The 16,269-nt window shown below is 43.0% G+C and overlaps 2 protein-coding genes across 4 annotated transcripts; one reads left to right on the top strand and one right to left on the bottom strand.

The window, feature by feature from the left end:
• Positions 1-384: 384 nt before the first annotated feature.
• necap1 (NECAP endocytosis associated 1) lies at positions 385-4,910 on the bottom strand (the record flags this gene model as incomplete). The annotated part of the gene is made up of 8 exons (XM_084033014.1): positions 385-1,151; positions 1,878-1,971; positions 2,119-2,266; positions 2,649-2,757; positions 3,068-3,149; positions 3,263-3,367; positions 3,544-3,644; positions 4,777-4,910. 8 exons carry the CDS (start codon positions 4,908-4,910, stop codon positions 1,097-1,099), a joined length of 828 nt encoding a protein of 275 aa, XP_083889140.1. The 3' UTR covers positions 385-1,096.
• Positions 4,911-5,266: 356 nt separating this feature from the next.
• On the top strand, positions 5,267-14,549 carry LOC311028290 (uncharacterized protein). Of its 3 annotated transcripts, none has more exons than XM_084032748.1 (10): positions 5,267-5,322; positions 5,933-6,137; positions 6,567-6,722; positions 7,329-7,457; positions 7,743-7,863; positions 7,976-8,151; positions 8,455-9,655; positions 10,798-10,938; positions 11,388-11,549; positions 12,096-14,549. In XM_084032748.1, the coding sequence occupies exons 2-10, from the start codon at positions 6,069-6,071 to the stop codon at positions 12,620-12,622; spliced, it is 2,682 nt and encodes an 893-aa protein (XP_083888874.1). In that variant the 5' UTR covers positions 5,267-5,322; positions 5,933-6,068; the 3' UTR covers positions 12,623-14,549. The 3 variants fall into 3 exon arrangements, with proteins under 3 accessions (XP_083888874.1, XP_083888876.1, XP_083888875.1); XM_084032749.1 differs by lacking the exon at positions 5,267-5,322 and adding an exon at positions 5,363-5,379; XM_084032750.1 differs by lacking the exon at positions 12,096-14,549 and having other exon boundaries at positions 11,345-11,507.
• The last annotated feature ends 1,720 nt before the right edge of the window (positions 14,550-16,269 follow it).

The following is a 16,269-nucleotide window of genomic DNA, read 5'->3' as shown; positions in this document are numbered from 1 at the left end:
AAAAATAACAAGTAATTAACAGTGATGAATATTTGGCGACTGATTTCAGTGTTGAAACACAGAAACCCATCCAGTAGTAAACACATGAAATTGTAAACAAATGTATCATTCAATATGGCCGGCAGGAATGTTAACGGACCCCGGATATATTTCTATCAACAAGTCTAAACTCTTTATACCTACAGAATGCAAACTCAGTGATTGGAGCTTGGATGGATATTTCCTGGTTGCTATGACGATAAATAGCAGAAGGCAATCAATTTCATTTTCATATCCCACAAAGCTGATTTTTTTTTTTAATGTTCCATCTTTACGTCCACTTGCATTATCGTTATGCAATGAAACCACGCTTCAGACCCAACATAGTGGTTTTGCCTTCATGTTTTTGAGACATGGACGTACGTGCGAGGAAGGGAACGACTCATTTAATCCACTGCTCTGTCCAAACCTCCTAGTTTTCTTCGAGAAATTGTGCAAATCACATTATAAAATGTATTCTGCAAGTGAAACTGTTTTATATTCAAATAAGTTGGACAGGCTGCTGCTGTAATGATTTTACAATTATTCTGGAAAGTTATTAACCAGAAACAATTGTGCTAAAAATGAAGACATTTATCTTTCAGTTGAAGTATCCTTCACTTAAGATGAGCTTTACAAATCTTTGCACATGATTCACAGCAGGGGACACAAAGCACTGGTGCCTGTTGTCGAGCTGTGGCTCTCTGCTCTGCCTGCAGGGGGAGCAGTTGCAGTGAGAAAATCATTCCAGATCAAAAGAAAAAAGCTCTGGTCAGAGAGCCATCTACTGGGGAGGCAATGCAGACACAATACAGAGGAGCACCTGCTTCTCAGGACATCACACATAGCCCTTAGAGATATCTAATTTTTTATATCATGGCGTATATCATGTGATGGCTTTAAACAGATTACTGCTTAATTTCTTATGAAGGCTATGTGAACTATGTGGCGAGTTGTTTCTACAGCTCTGTGGAGTTTCACGTCTCTGCTTTGGGGTCAGTGTGTGGGAGTTACTCAGTGTGATGCACAGGAAGCTACAGACACAGATGCGGGTGGGATGGAAGTCACAACGCAAGACTCAAAACTGGATCCAGTGTCCGGCGTTCTGTGGTCGCGATGGTGCTGGAACAGAGCTGAAAACGCATAAACCGGTGTTAGGTTTGTCTTCTTTCCTATGAATTCATATAACATTACATCACTTATTGAAAGGGCAATACCAATGTTCTGTAGTTGTGACCTTTTCAAACAAAATAAACTAAACTTATGTCATTTTAAACTCAAATGTAGGTATTAACGTAAAATCCACAACATTTTTGTTTTCCCTCAAACATCTTTGATAGCAGGTAGATTCACATTATACAGCCAAAAGTATACGGACACTGACTCTTACAATGTTGCTGCTCAGTGAGAAGGGATCCGATTAACCCTCACCACAGCTCAACAGAAAGCCGACCCCTGCCAACCAAAGCATTTGATTTGCCGTCAGTGGCAAACTACTAAAAAACGTTAAAAAAAAAGGGGGGACATTAACAGTCGCTTCAGCTAAATGTGACTGGAGCTCATCTCTGAACGTAGAGACGATGGACAAGCTGGTGACACTCAAGGGAACCACAATCTAAGAAGGAAATACCAACGGATCTGTGGCGAGAATCAGCACTGAAGTCCAGAAAAAACTAAAAGTGAAAAAGCATTGGTGTGAAGATCCTTGAGTGACCTGAACCCTCATCTAATGCCTTTATAACGAACCGAAATGCCGACTGTGAGCCAGGTCTCATCGCCCGACATACGTGTTGGACCACGCTGAGCCTTGCATGGTGTCCACATACTTTTGCAAACATTATTTAAATTACAAAAATTACCTTGAAGGAGCGGAGAAGTCTCCCCAAAGATCTGAACTGGGGTTTGACTGAACCACTGTGTTGGAGTTACTACTGTCCAGCTCCAACAGGCATCCTGACAGGGACACATGCAGAGACGATGAATAGCAAACGGACACACGTTCCACTTTGTTCTCTGCAGCCTGAAGCTCCAAAACGTACTCGACTCATTTAACAAGGAACTAATTAACACAGTTTCAAGAAAATGGGTCACTCCTGTTACCTGTTGCCATGCCCCCCGTCTGGGGGATGATGTTGTGATTGGACGAGCCTGACGAAGGAGGTGGGGCTATCTTGCCTCCAGGTGGTGGAGGGAGGAGTCCAAACCCACCAGCACTTTGTGGGCGTGGTTTATCCCTCTTTTTACCTTGCTAGAAGCAGAGAAATTAAAAATAATCAGATGTTCAAAGTTTTTTAGAAAGTTTACCCTTTTTTACCATCAGTTTCTTTCTTTCTTTTTTTTTACATTTAATTACCTTTTGATTTGTTTCACTGCTTTAAAACCAAATGCTTTTTGGAGACAAATTGACTGCGTGCCGTATAAAAAAAGAGCAAGAACTTGCCATTTTATGAATCCCTGGCAACTAAATAGAAAATGTAACTTGATTGCTCGGTGAATTACAGATGGTCCTCAACACTTTACATCTGCAGTTACACTTGAGCTTTGATTACTTTCTGCATTAACAGTCTTATTGTAACAATTGTATTATTTTAAAAATCGGGTTAAAAAGGTGGACATTGTGAGGTTCTTACCCCTATGTTGAGTGTGATGGTCTGTCCCTCTTTAAAGCCCAAGTCCAGTTTTGGTCCTGAATCGCCGAGCTGTGCGCATTTACTTAATTCATCCTCCTGTTTCACCCATCTGCAGGGGAGGCAGAGTCACACACATACAAATCGTCAGCACAGATGCACAAATAAACATCACATCTCAGCAGTTTCCAGGAAATCGACAGCAGGCAGTTTTCCACAAGTACAGAACTGTACATCTCAAAAGACAGCATCTGGTGTTGGCACGGCCTGCTTATGCTGCAGGGGGTTGGGGACAGTACGAAATGTAAGACAACGCTGACAATATTTTGGAAGCTTCTCCATCTGAAGTTCAGTCCCATTTGACTTCTAGGGGAAGACATTAATCACCGTTTTACAAGGAAAACCACCCAGTCACTGCTTACTTGAAATGGTCCTGCAGAGCCACGTTGAAATCAAAAGAATCCCCTCGGTCCCCAAAGCCTACTCCTATGAAAGCGCTGCGACCTGCAGATGAGAGGCCACGTTACAGTAACTGACAGTAACACCCATCCTTAAAAAAGGGGGTTCAGTGCCCCTTCAAGCATCATGGGAATTTCCAGAAATATGCACATCATCACCACTGTCATCCTGTATCCGCAGAACGAAGTATCGGCTGGAGTCGCTGACCGTCTCCACTGTAACGCCAGGATACTCCTTAATTGGTGCCTGTGCAAACAGCTCCCCTGCAGGAAACAAAGGGGAATGTCAATATAGTGAAATCCATCATTCTTTCAGGTGTTTGTATAGTCCTTTGGGGCTGAACGGGCAGCTAATATATCACAGGGCAATTTGTACTGGGGAAATGATGTACAGTTGTTGAGCAGAGCTTTTAAGAGTATAACCCATAATGAAGTCCTACCTGAGACCTTGTCTTCCAGTTTGATGTATGCCACTTTGCCCTTAGCTGTGACCCTCATTCGACCGGACCAGTCTGGAGTATCCAGCTTCCAGTCAGCTGCCCTGAAGACAGACCTGGTGTTCAAATCTTTCTCGTGAAAATGTATATATTACCTTGAACATTATGCCATTTTTAAACAATGGAAACCCTAAAAATAACTGCAAATACAACTTGAACTAATGACTCTGGATTTTGATAATGGAAAAAAATAAGAAAAAAACATTGATGACATGAAATCTTGCATAATACCACCGTGATGAGAGTGTGATGCTATTGATTAGTCAAGTGACAGCAATCAAATCTGTTTTATTCTCTTGGATTTGTATCTGTGAATGATACTAAATATTTTGTAAATACTTAAGTAATCGGACACGATTACCTCAAGAGATGTTGTACCTTTACACCAGTGATTCCTAATATTTCCACACAAAGAAATGTCTGCTGTGATCCCGCAAAATAGGTTATGGCTGTGGATGTATGTGTTATGAGCAGTTCAAGCACATACAATTTTTATTTTATTTTTTGGAGAACACCATTCATAATACACAAGTAGTCATTTAATGAATTGCCTTTGGCATGAATAAAAAATGTGGGTAAACATTTATCAAATCAACTAGCCCTCTTTCTGACTTCTCTTCATGCCCATCTCAAATAGGACAAAAATCTATAATGAGAGGTTGCTGTTGTGCCATATGGATCTATAGGCTTTATGATTATTTTATGAATGTAGCTAATCACTCCAGCAGACAGATGCTGTTTGCAGATTGTCTCAAGTTGTGAATCTATAACGACTCTCACTGAAAACACCATCCGCACAGAAAACCCTGGAAACGTTCCCTTTTATTTCTTTATTTTGGTGAATTCAATGGGGTCACTGTATAAAGAGGACACCCGCCCAAGCCGTCTCACACACAAGAGTGGGACTGTCCTGGCAAACCGCCCGCATCGACCCGGCATGATGGCAATCAGCCCCGTTACATCTCTGACTGCTCAGCCGACAGACAAAACAGACAAACCCGTAAAAAAAAGACATTTTCAGCCCGTACCGTCTAAAAAACCCACCACAAAGCCCCCTGTTCGTGATTTGTGAGCGTTTTTCTGGCAGCGAGATGGTGAAAGTGAGATGCCCGCAGCCAGCGGCACCAAACACCGTTAAACCATATTCACCATTCTCCCGACGGATGATTCGTTTACCTGTATGCGCGGTTTGAAGCTCGCGGCGGGATGCGATAAACGTTGACATCGGGTTTCACGCACAGGATCGACTCGTACTCGCCCTCGGCCGCCATCTTGATTCGACTGTTATTGATGTGGGAGTTGTGACTCATTTATTCGGTTCTTTTCAGACGGGAGGGGGTGCGTTGTGTGTGCGTGTGTGTGTGTGTGTGTGTGTGTGTGTGTGCGTGTGCATGTGCGTGTGCGTGTGTGCGCGTGTGTGCGAGTGGTCCTAACCGTCAGACGCTTAATGCCATTATGAATGTTATTATACACTTTACACTCGTGAAACTGCTTGACATTGTTATAATTGAATATTTTTTATTTATTTATTGTAATTTATTTTTCAGTTTGACGATAAAAGACGCATACCTGGTAACAGAAATATGTTTTTAATTGATAATTTAAATTTAATTTAATGAAATAAAAAATGTATATCGTGAGGGGGCGTGGACTTGTGCTGAAGAGTGCGGAAGCGGAAACCGTCGCGTCGTCTCCTCGAAGAATCCTGAAGATCTGCTCACGGTTAGTCTTTTATTTTTTGCTGCCTGTACTCATATTTGATAGGCGAAACAACGCGCGGTGAGTCGGTGTTGTTTTCTTAACTAAAAGAAGCGGCTGTGAAACACATCCCTTCATTTGATCGCTAACGTCTGATATTAAGCAGATTCCGGTTAGCTTGACGATAACGTTTGGCCGTTAGCCATGTTGACGGCTGCTAGCCGTCTTCAGTCGCTCTCCGAGGTCCTGAAAACACCAAGTGTGAATCCTCAGAGACACGGTGCTTGCAACCACGTCGACTCACAGTTGATGGGGATCGGACTGATCACCCGGGTGCACTATAAATTGGATATTTGCTGATATATTCTCACACCGGCCAGCCCCGGGATGCTGGCAGCTAATTTAGCTTGTAGCTTAGCCAGACGGCTAACCCAGACGAAGATCTGTGTTTGTCGCAGCGATGATGACAAACTGACGAGATCAGTCACATTCATCAGGTGTAGGCACACGTTTGGTGTAGCTTTGCAGTCACCTACTCATAATTGTGAGCTTGCCATTGTCAGTCAGCGCCAACCCGTGCCTCAGCTCTTTTTTTTTTCTTCCTTTCTTTCTGTTTACTGGTTCCTCCCTGCAGCTGTAGGATCTGGTTTCTGACATCCCGAGACGAGTCCATGCAGTCAGGAGGAAGAGAGAGGATGTACGCTCAGTGAGCCAGCACTCAAGCAACATACAGACACATCTTTGACGGCACAGACTTTAACACGGACAACATGACGTCCTCTATGCTCCGCCGACAGCTGAAGAACCTGGTCCAGAACTACTCTGAGGCTGAGGTCAAGGTAAAAGAAATGGATATCAATGGGGCAAAGAACTACAGTGAAATCCAATAATTCCATAATGTCAGCTAAATGTCCACTCGAGCAAGAAATAAAATGCATTCTCATTATATTCTTTGAGTCTTGCCAAGGTGCCTTTTTTGGGAACACTTTTGCCATTACTGGACCGTAACTTAATGACATGCATCTTATGTGTATGCCACTTGCAAATCCCCAAGATGACATGTCTAGACACCATTAGCAAAAATGTTACATTTTAAAACACCTCCGTGGTTTGGAACACTTGTTGTCTGTACGTCAATTTGAAAGGATGCGCCGCTAAAATGTCGGTTGAATTAAAAGTGTGTGTGTGTGTGTGAGAGATGCAAATTCCTTGCACATGCATGCACACTTAAACCTAATAAATCCATCTTTGCATTGCTTCTTTTGCAGGTGAGAGAGGCCACATCCAATGACCCATGGGGCCCATCCAGCACTCAGATGGCTGACCTCTCCGATCTGACCTACAATGTGGTGGCCTGCAATGAGATCATGACGATGCTCTGGAAGCGCCTGAAAGATGACAAGAACTGGAGACACATCCACAAGGTGTGAATAGCAATGTACAATATGTGTAGTTCGACTGTGGTTGAAATACAAGTCATTCCTGTGGATGTCAACGTTAAGATTTCTGTATAGCTATAGAACACACATCACACATACCCATTATTTGTATTCTCCATTCGAGTGACCTAAACATTTGCAGTTTGCATTTGCAAAGGTGACAAGATTAAAATCTTAACATTGCCTCGTTTACCAGTGCAGCACTTTTTAACTGTTGTATCTCAACTCAAATGTATTGCCATTTAATGAAGGCAATCTTTGTTCTTTTTGAGGGCATGATTTATTTATCTTGGTGTTTTGTAAAGAAGTAAACGGCACCACATAACTGCTATTGGGTTACTGATATCACCAACGCGGTAACATGACAAGACCATTGTGACTCGGTGCATCAGTTGCACTAGTGTCCACCACAAGCACTGCTTGTGTTGTAGCTTTTGTATACCGTTTGTATTTTGCGACTAAATATTTTTATTTTACACAGATTTTTTTTTGTGTCTTGAGAATTCCCCAATTGTTAACCTGAACGGATTGACAGTTTATTTTTGTTTCCCATAAAAGTATTCATTGTCATGCTTTTTCCCCCCATGCCAGTCCCTGACACTGCTGGAGTACCTGTTAAAGACCGGTGATGATCGTGTGCTTCTGAAAATGAAAGACAGTATCTACATCGTCAAAGCCCTCACAGAGTATCGCTTTGTAGAAAAGGATGGCAAAGATCAGGTGATGCTTATATATTATCCATTATTGGCACTATAATCCATATTGTCATACACCATTAAACCTCTAAGGAAAGGTAAAAATTAAAGAATGGAACAAAAAGATTTAGTCATAAGTTATGTTTCTCAAACAAATGTAAGAATTCCTTGATTCAAAAGCTTTCCAGAGTAACGATGCTTTACACTTTCAGGCTTGCAAAACTCGTACCTCTTGGGTTTGTTTTTCAGGCTTGAATAGGATTTTGCTCAAATGTCAAATCAAAGTCTAATGTAAGCATATCTGTCCCAGGGTGGAAATGTGAGAGAGAAGGCCAAAGTTGTCCTTGTACTTATGGAGGACGACGATAAACTAAAGGAGGAGAGAGACTTTGCCGTTAAGACCAGAGAGAAGATAGCAAAAGGTTCTGCTGGTGAGCCCTCCTGTCCTTATCTACCACTGCTAAATACCCATTGTTGCACCTGCAAAAAGTTTTGTGTCTCACACAAATCTCATTCCATCTCTTTTCCATTTCTTTTCATCAGCCTCGTCTGTTGATGCCATAAAGGATCCCAGCTACAAGCCATGCTACGTTGCTGGGACCTCTGGGCTCCCATCCTTGGATAACATACCGTCAGTGGCCGACCTGACCGCTTCCTTCGCTGCCCGCAAAGAGGAGCGTATTAAACAGGAGGCAGAGAAGAAAGACATGGAGAGGAGGGTAAGTGTATAGCATGCACAGTCGCAATAGCATCAACATTACACCAATGCACTATAATGCAGTCGAGCACAACAACACATAACCTCAAAAATAACCACAGCGTTATATATCGACATCCCTTAGAGAGTTTCAACAAACCCAACAGCCCATAACAATCTTTAAGAGCTATGGAGCATTTGAAATTACATTAGTTTTTCACAATGATTGCAAGCAAATATCATCCTGTACAAATCAGTTTGATTTTATTCCAACAGAACATGTTTCTAAGTGTCTGTGTTTACTTCTCTAATTGTAATATCCAAGGCAAACCTGAGTGAAGATGAGCTAAAATGGGAGGATGCTGGCAAAGCTGGCGCTGCAGCAAGTGCTTGGGGAGGGGAGAAAGCAGAGGAGCAGGAGGAAGAGAAGGAGAAACCAGATCAATGGGGAGCCCCCAAAGAACCTAAAAAGACCACAGATCCATGGGGCCCACACGCAAAGCCCGATAAAGCAGCCAGTGATCCTTGGGGTGCTTCAACTAAAACTGAAGAAGATCCATTTTCAGCACCAAAGACGGAGGAAGATTCATTCGCTGCGCCAAAGAATGGAGAAGATCCTTTTGCAGCTCCAAAAGATGACCTGTTCAACACACCAAAAGATAGTTCAGACCCCTTCAATGCCCCCCAAAACGAGGAAGATCCATTTGCTGCTCCAAAAAATAAATCGGATCCGTTTAACGCCCCAAAAGATGATCCATTCAATGCCCCTAAAGATGATCCATTCAATGCCCCAAAAGATGATCCCTTCAACGCCCCGAAAGATGATCCCTTCAACGCCCCAAAAGATGATCCCTTCAAGGCCCCAAAGGATGATCCCTTCAACGCCCCAAAAGATGATCCATTCAATGCCCCAAAAGATGATCCATTCAATGCCCCAAAAGATGATCCCTTCAACGCCCCAAAAGATGATCCCTTCAACGCCCCAAAAGATGATCCCTTCAACGCCCCAAAAGATGATCCATTCAACGCCCCAAAAGATGATCCATTCACTGCACCAGCATCAACACCCCCTAAAGAAGACCCATTTGCATCATCTGAAGATGACCCCTTCACTGCTTCCACAACACCACCTAAAGAAGATCCATTCTCTGCTCCGACTAAACAGTCCCAAGGTGACCCTTTTGTTGAACCAACAACTCCACCCAAACAGGATCCTTTCTCTGCACCAACAACACCCCCTAAAGAGGACCCATTCACAGTGCCATCCAGTCCACCAAAAGATGATCCCTCAGATCCCTTCAATGCCCCTCCGGTGAGCTCACCCCAAGGCAGTGCAGATGCGTGGGGAGCCCCTGCTAGCTCTCCACCCACCAGTGGGTCAGATCCATGGGGGCTGCCATCTGCTCCAAAGGAAACAAAGGGTGGAGATCCCTGGGGGGATGGAACAAGCACCTTCTCACCCACTGATAATTCTGATGCATTTGGAGATGCATCCAAACTGGACAGCGACCCATGGGCAGCTCCAGGTAAGAAACTATCAAATGGATTCACTTGCCTCTGTATCCTATGGCTTTCTGTACCAAAGACCTTTCTCAGGTGTCATCAGAACTTTGAATTGAAAAAGTCCCACCCCCTTCGTTCAGACCTCTGTTCAAAGCCGCTCCCCCAAATACCAAACTGAGATCAGCAGAGTGCGCACAATCAGGAACTAAGACAGATGGGCAGGCAATTATCTTGACCCTACTTTTTTGACTGGACGTCATTTTAAGAGTCCTGCCTAGGGTTGGGCCAATATCCGGTTTCACCGGTTCTGTTCGGTGTACGGGCTAAACCCGATTAATTTATGCACAAACCGGTTAAACCGGCATTTGTCCTCAAGACACCTTCTGGAAAATTAAAAACATCAGCGACCTGTGCCGACAGTGTCACGGCACTAAATCCAACGTGTATTTCAGTAATAAGTAATATAGTAAGTAAGTAGTAATGGTAATAGTAATAAGCAGCAATGATGACAAGTGAATAAAATAATATTGTGTTTATTTATAAACACACACATTTCAGTAGAGGGGGGAGGGGGGGATGCACGCACCATACCTTGTGTTTGTCTACATCAACGTTTTGAGGACGTGTTACTAGGCGACACACCTACGGAGCATTTAACGAGCTGAGAACGTAGATCCGAGGAAGATGAAAAGCTGCTAGTTGCTTGTACGTGTTCGCCGTTGTATGCAGCAATACGTATATGATGCACAGCAATTTCGCTTGCGGATGAGGAGTCGTGTAGATATGCAAGACGAGCAAAAGTTCATCTTACATAGTTGTCGGTATGTCACAAGGATTTCAAGTAATATAAAAAGTGTTTTTAAATACAATCCCCTACTCAACATTTTTAAGCATCACTTGCAACAGGTGTGATTTCAAAACTTTGTTGAAATGGCAAGTACCCTGAGTAAGAGATGTATACAACCACTTAATATTGCATGACTAAAGTTCCCTACTTGGCTCACATGATGACACCTGGGCCAGTTCTAGTTGCTGAAGAAGGCTCTGTTTTATGGTTGAAAGTGCTTTGAAAACCTAATGAATAGACCTCCTGTGTAGAGTATTTTATCACAGAAATATGTCATATCTATATTGTTAGTTTTTTGTCCTGTTGTTTCCCCACCAGCTCCTGTTAGCACAGATGATGCATGGGGTTCACCTGCTCCACCCTTAGACTCTTCCCTGTCAAGTGACCCCTTTGGCGACGGAGCATCTAAAAAAGGTGACCCTTGGGCAGCAACGAGCAACACATCTAGCAATGGGACAGGTACATCTCCCTTACACTCTGTCTGAATGCTTATTTCTGTGATCCATTCATTATTCATGGGAGTATAACTTCCATTATCTGCTTGGCAGCCAGCAATAATATTCTCTGCTCTGATTAAATCAACTAAATCTTTCCTCTGCGTAGTGTGCTAAAAATGCATGATTGTTTTTAATCAATAGAAGTCTATGCTGGCAGCTGGCTTAGTGTCCGGTTGGTAAATGGTGACTCTTAACAACATATCTGTTTGTGTGTCTAAATCTTTTCTTGAGTACACTTCATGGTCGTTTGCATGCTTGACCGTTGTCTTCCATTTCCTCCCCATCAATCAGCGGTCGGCTAACAATCATAAGCAATTAAACTTCTCTTCCGCTTTGCTCTCTTTTCCTCCCTGACCTGTTCCCAAAAGAAAACACCTTTTAGAGTAGAATTGGACCTTTATTGTATTGCAGGAAAGCAAAGGGTGCAGGAGGAGAAGACTTATAGCAAGACTGCTTCGTTTCTGGGCTCTACGGGGGCATCGCTCGTTGACCTGGACGATCTATTTTCTTCTAACCCCAAACCCAAGCAGCGCCCCCTCGCCAACACGCTCGCCGCCCAGTCACAAGCCATCGGTAAGGACAGAAAAAAATCTTCGCTGTGGACGATAAACACCGTTTTTAACAAAGGCTTCATGTGGAGTTATTTGTGGTGCGCTTGATTCAAATGGATGCATGATCAACTTCGAAGACTGGAAAATCACAAGATTCTAAAAATCCGTAATTCCCTGGTGATTTAATTTAATTCACTACTGTTGAGTCCAGAGAGAGAGAGAGGGTATGGAGACGGTGTGCTTGAAAAATATATATTTATCTATAAGTTTGTATGGAAAAGCTTATTGTGATGATGCGTTTTACCTCAACACCCCTTCCCTGTGGTCTCGCTGTATAGATGTTGTTGTTGTGGTGTGTGTTTGTGTGTGTGTGTGTGTGTGTGTGTGTGTGTGTGAGAGAGCATTTAGATTACAGACTAGTGTATATTAACCAGCAGATATTTAACTCTCCTCACCCCTCTCTCTGCTCTGGTGCATTTTTCTCTTTGCTGGAATATTTCAAACTGCATATCCCTCCCTCCTTACCCCTCATCCCTCCATCCTCCTGTTACTACTGCTACTTTCCCAGGCGCTTTCAAAGCCAGGGGCATGACATCTGGCCCAGTGGTCAGATCAGGGGCTGTTGCAGGGCCGGCCCATGGTGAAACATGGACCCCGTACTGCAGTCCTTTCAGTTCTACCTTATCTCCTTCCCTTGGAACACCGTCTCCCACTTTTGGAGCTGCTAATCCTTCCAGTGAAAATCCCTTATTTCAGCTACCGTCCCATACCATGGGAGTATCCTACTCTAGCTTAAATATGCTTCAGGTGCCTCCACCGCATTCAGTCACTGGAATGGCACAAGGGAGTCCACAAATGAAGCCTTCCTTTGGAGGAGTGGGATTGGTGCAGCCCGGATCGTTGCCAGATCCCCGATTATTGGGAATAGGAATGGGTGGGTCCGCCTTCTTTGGAGGGAATCAGCAAGCCGGAGTGACTCACTTGGGCGGATCCACTCCACAGGCCACAGGGGGAGTCCCCTTTCAGCCACAGTTGCTCTCAAGCAGCGGGTCGTGTGAGACGGTGAACAAAAACAGCAATCCATTCCTGTTCTGACCTGTTTATATGTCCTGCCATATATGTCTCCTATTGAATGACCACAATGGGTGGGTTTACATGTTTCAGCCTTCTAAATGTAAGTGTTGCAACTAGGGGTGTCCCTGACTGAGATCTACGTAGTGAAATCTGATTGGTCAAGTCTTGCCTATAGTCGACTGATCATGTCTTAATTTTTGATATCACCACATTTTCCTGTCACTGCGACAATTCAACTGTGAGATTGGCAGTCGACTGAGGCTCCGTAGATCTTCTCTTAGGGAGCCCCCCTGGTTGCAACCGTTTACCAAAATACAAGCGGTAAGAGTGCTGCAGGAGTGAGTCCCAAAGCCAGAAATGAGTTCCAGTTCCTTCATCTTGGAAATCCATGGGTTGTTTGGAATAGTTTCATTGATAATTACCTGAAATATGTGGCTGTGGCTAATACAAGATTTAGTTAACACTTTTAGTGAACATTGTAATACATCAGCTAATAACCCGCCTCACTATTTGGAAGCTTTTACATCTTAATAAAGGAGCTTTGACTCGTGACTCGATGGCACATTATCACTGGTCCACCTGTAGCTGAGTGGTGGTGGGAGAGTCGAGTGAGCTTTTTACTTTCTGCCATTCGTGAAGATGGTCTTGCTGAAGAAAATGGAAGAAAGTAAAAAGTATTGCATACATATTTTTTTGCCACAGAACTTATTTTTTATGTAATAATCCCCCCCAAAAATGTTTTCACTTCCAGACTGGCCTACAAAAATATCATCCCTGCAGCACTTTGTTAGATTGCTTGTATGCATCTTTCAGGCAGCCATTGGTCACTCTCATCGTAGTTTGAATTCTCAATCATAACTCCTTTTTTTTTTTTTCAACCTTACAATATAGTCAACTGGTATCTCATTGTGCAAAACTCATATTGTTTGGTTGGTGAAAAAGATTTGGTGAATTGGGCCATCTCTTGTATGAAATGAACCAAGGAACCAACTCTGAAAGCTCAGACTCCAGAATGTGTCCTCGAATGCACCGAGAAAGAAGACTCATTTCTGAGGCTATTTCAGTGGCGAGAGTCCCTGCACCTCCAATAACGGCATTGATCTGACCAATGGATGCACTGAAATCACAGGCAGCCTGGAAGGTAGAAAACCATGTGAAGCTTTGAGAGTGTACTAAAGGAGAACGAGCAGTAGTTCCGTGTATGCAACTCGTCGGGCTAAAACATTTAAATGAAACCAGTCAGCTCCTCGGCTTACACTTACCTCCCCTTGAGATCTACATATGACCGGTTAATTATGAATTAAATGTGTGCAGCATCTTTATAATGACAGAAATACACATATGTGTGAAATGTACTTTATTTGAATCCAATCCATTGCATCAGCTTCTGAGTGTCTGTGGAAATCCCGAAGAATTACTGTGTTGGTTGATATGAGAAAGACGTCACTGTTGGTTTTCTGTAAGTGTGTTTGTACAAGACCAAGCGTGTGTGTGTGTGACGTGCATGCAGCAGTGTGTGTGTGTGGTATATATTGTGCTAATGTAAATAATGGAAGTAATCACAGATAAACCTTGAAATATACTGTATATTAGAGTGTTACAATCACGTGTAACTATTTATTGATCTATTTATTGATTGATTTATTGATGCAACGATGCAGCAATGTCCTCCAACAGAGAGTTTCGGTTAACTTTCACTTACAGTGTCATCATCACACGGGGCAACCCGTTGGTATTGATTACACGCGACTCGTGATCGGCATTCAGTCTGATGCAGCCGTTCAAACTGCATTATCAATCAATCCAGTAACCGACGGTGGCTTTCTCTCCCCTGTTTAGATTCGTAGTCCTTCTGGAGTCGTTGTGTAATTGAACGTCCACTAGAAAAGAAACAGAAATGTGTTGTTGTATGTTGTTTAGCTGGAGTGTCGGCTGAATAAAAACTGAATTGAACATTTGAACCTCTTCAGTGTGTGTGTGTGTGTGTGTGTGTGTGTGTGTGTGTGTGTGTGTGTGTGTGTGTGTGTGTGTGTGTGTGTGTGTGTGTGTGTGTGTGTGTGTGTGTGTGTGTGTGTGTGTGTGTGTGTGTGTGTGTGTGTGTGGCGTGTGTGGCGTGTGTGTGTGTGTGGCGTGTGCGTGTGCGTGTGCGCGCGCGCGTCCGTCCGTCCGTCCTGTTTGGACATGTATCTGATAACACTGAGGGGATTCACCTTTTTTCTACTTTTTTTTTTTTTTTTTTGTTAAGACCAAATGGGGAGAATTGCACGTCACCATAAAGTAAATACGTTTTAGGGTGGAGACTTGGTTTAAGGTTGGAGTAAGGCTCAGGAATATGCTGGTAGCGATTCTGGTGAGGGTCATTCCCCAGGAAATGAATGTAAGTCAATATAATGTCCCCAAAAGTCATGAAAACCTGACGGTGTGTTTACCCCTCATCCATCCTATTTGGTGTACGAGTGGTTGATGATATTTAAAACACACACCTACATTTCATGACGTGGTTCTACAAACGGCTGCTCCAACAGCAGCAGGATCGATCTGTAACAAGCTGGATAAATCAAACCCACCCTGAAAGCAGACGGGACCGGTGACCCCTAAGAGGTCACGTTTTACTTTTTCAAATGTGAACTTTGTTGTTGAAGTTGCCAGAGAGACAAGTTAAACTCCAAGGAGTTAAAGAAGGGAAGCATGAGCCCATGACATTATTATTTCTCAAATTGAATTTTGCATTAAAAGGAATATATTTCACGGTGTGTTTAAATTTAAAGCTCGTCTTAAACGCTGACCGAGACATAAAATGATACAATGAGGGACCAGCTTACATTCAGCACTGGCCTTTCTGTGCATCTGCTTTTCTGTAGTGGATTTTCTCTCATTTAAAATTTGAGTCTGAATAGCTTTGCTGTTTATTGGAGATTTCTTTGAGCTCAGCTGTTTTACAACTCATAAGTACTTGCCAACTGTCACCACATGAGGACAGTCAATCCATTGTCTTGACAATATTTCAGTTGCACTGTGAAATGCTTAATGTCGTATAATTCAATAGGGATCAAAAATAGGTCTTTTTTCCCAGCAGCCATGTTGACACGTACATGAAGGATCTGCGTGTCGGCGTGATGAGAGTCGTTTGTATTAATCCCATCTTGGCAGGTTTCTTTCCATTTTGGAAGAATGGTTCCTTGGTTTGATCAGGTGACACTCAGATTGCACACAGGTGGACTTTATACTAACTATGGCTTCTGAAGATAATTGGGAGCACCGGTCGTATTTTGAAGCTTCATTGCAAGTTTTTTTTTTTTTTAACCTTTTTGCATTTTTTCAAAGCAATTTTTTTTTTTTTTTTTTTTCATTTAATTTCTTAAAAAAAACCTTCCAGATTATACTGCAACAATATTAGGAAAACATCAAGCAGGGAAAATAAGGGGGGCTTTAACATGTCTGGTTCTAGTTCTTTAACTCAACTCTGGTCCATTCATTCACATATTCACTGTGTCTCCTCATTCATTTAGGGAGATGGAGAGGGAGGGGGGGGGGGGGGGGGGGGATGTGTTACAGAATGTGTTGAGCAGAGGAGGAAATGACTGGAGCCTCCTCATCAATGCAGACAGCTTAGTGTCTAAAAACAGAAAGCACATGTTACATTAGGACACGATGGTCAGTTTTTTTCT

This window comes from Eutrigla gurnardus (assembly GCF_963514095.1).
Source record: "Eutrigla gurnardus genome assembly, chromosome: 17".
NCBI lineage: Eukaryota > Metazoa > Chordata > Actinopteri > Perciformes > Triglidae > Eutrigla > Eutrigla gurnardus.
The sequence above is the reverse complement of the archived record's forward strand: the minus strand, read 5'-3'. Positions and strand labels throughout refer to the sequence as shown.

What these genes read in the sequence shown, in the direction of transcription:
- LOC311028290 (XM_084032748.1), top strand. Translation starts at nt 6,069, where the DNA reads ATGACGTCCTCTATGCTCCGCCGACAGCTGAAGAACCTGGTCCAGAAC. An exon ending in AGAAAGACATGGAGAGGAGG is followed by an intron (nt 8,152 to 8,454) that starts GTAAGTGTATAG and finishes GTAATATCCAAG; the next exon opens with GCAAACCTGAGTGAAGATGA. An exon ending in CGCCCAGTCACAAGCCATCG is followed by an intron (nt 11,550 to 12,095) that starts GTAAGGACAGAA and finishes CTACTTTCCCAG; the next exon opens with GCGCTTTCAAAGCCAGGGGC.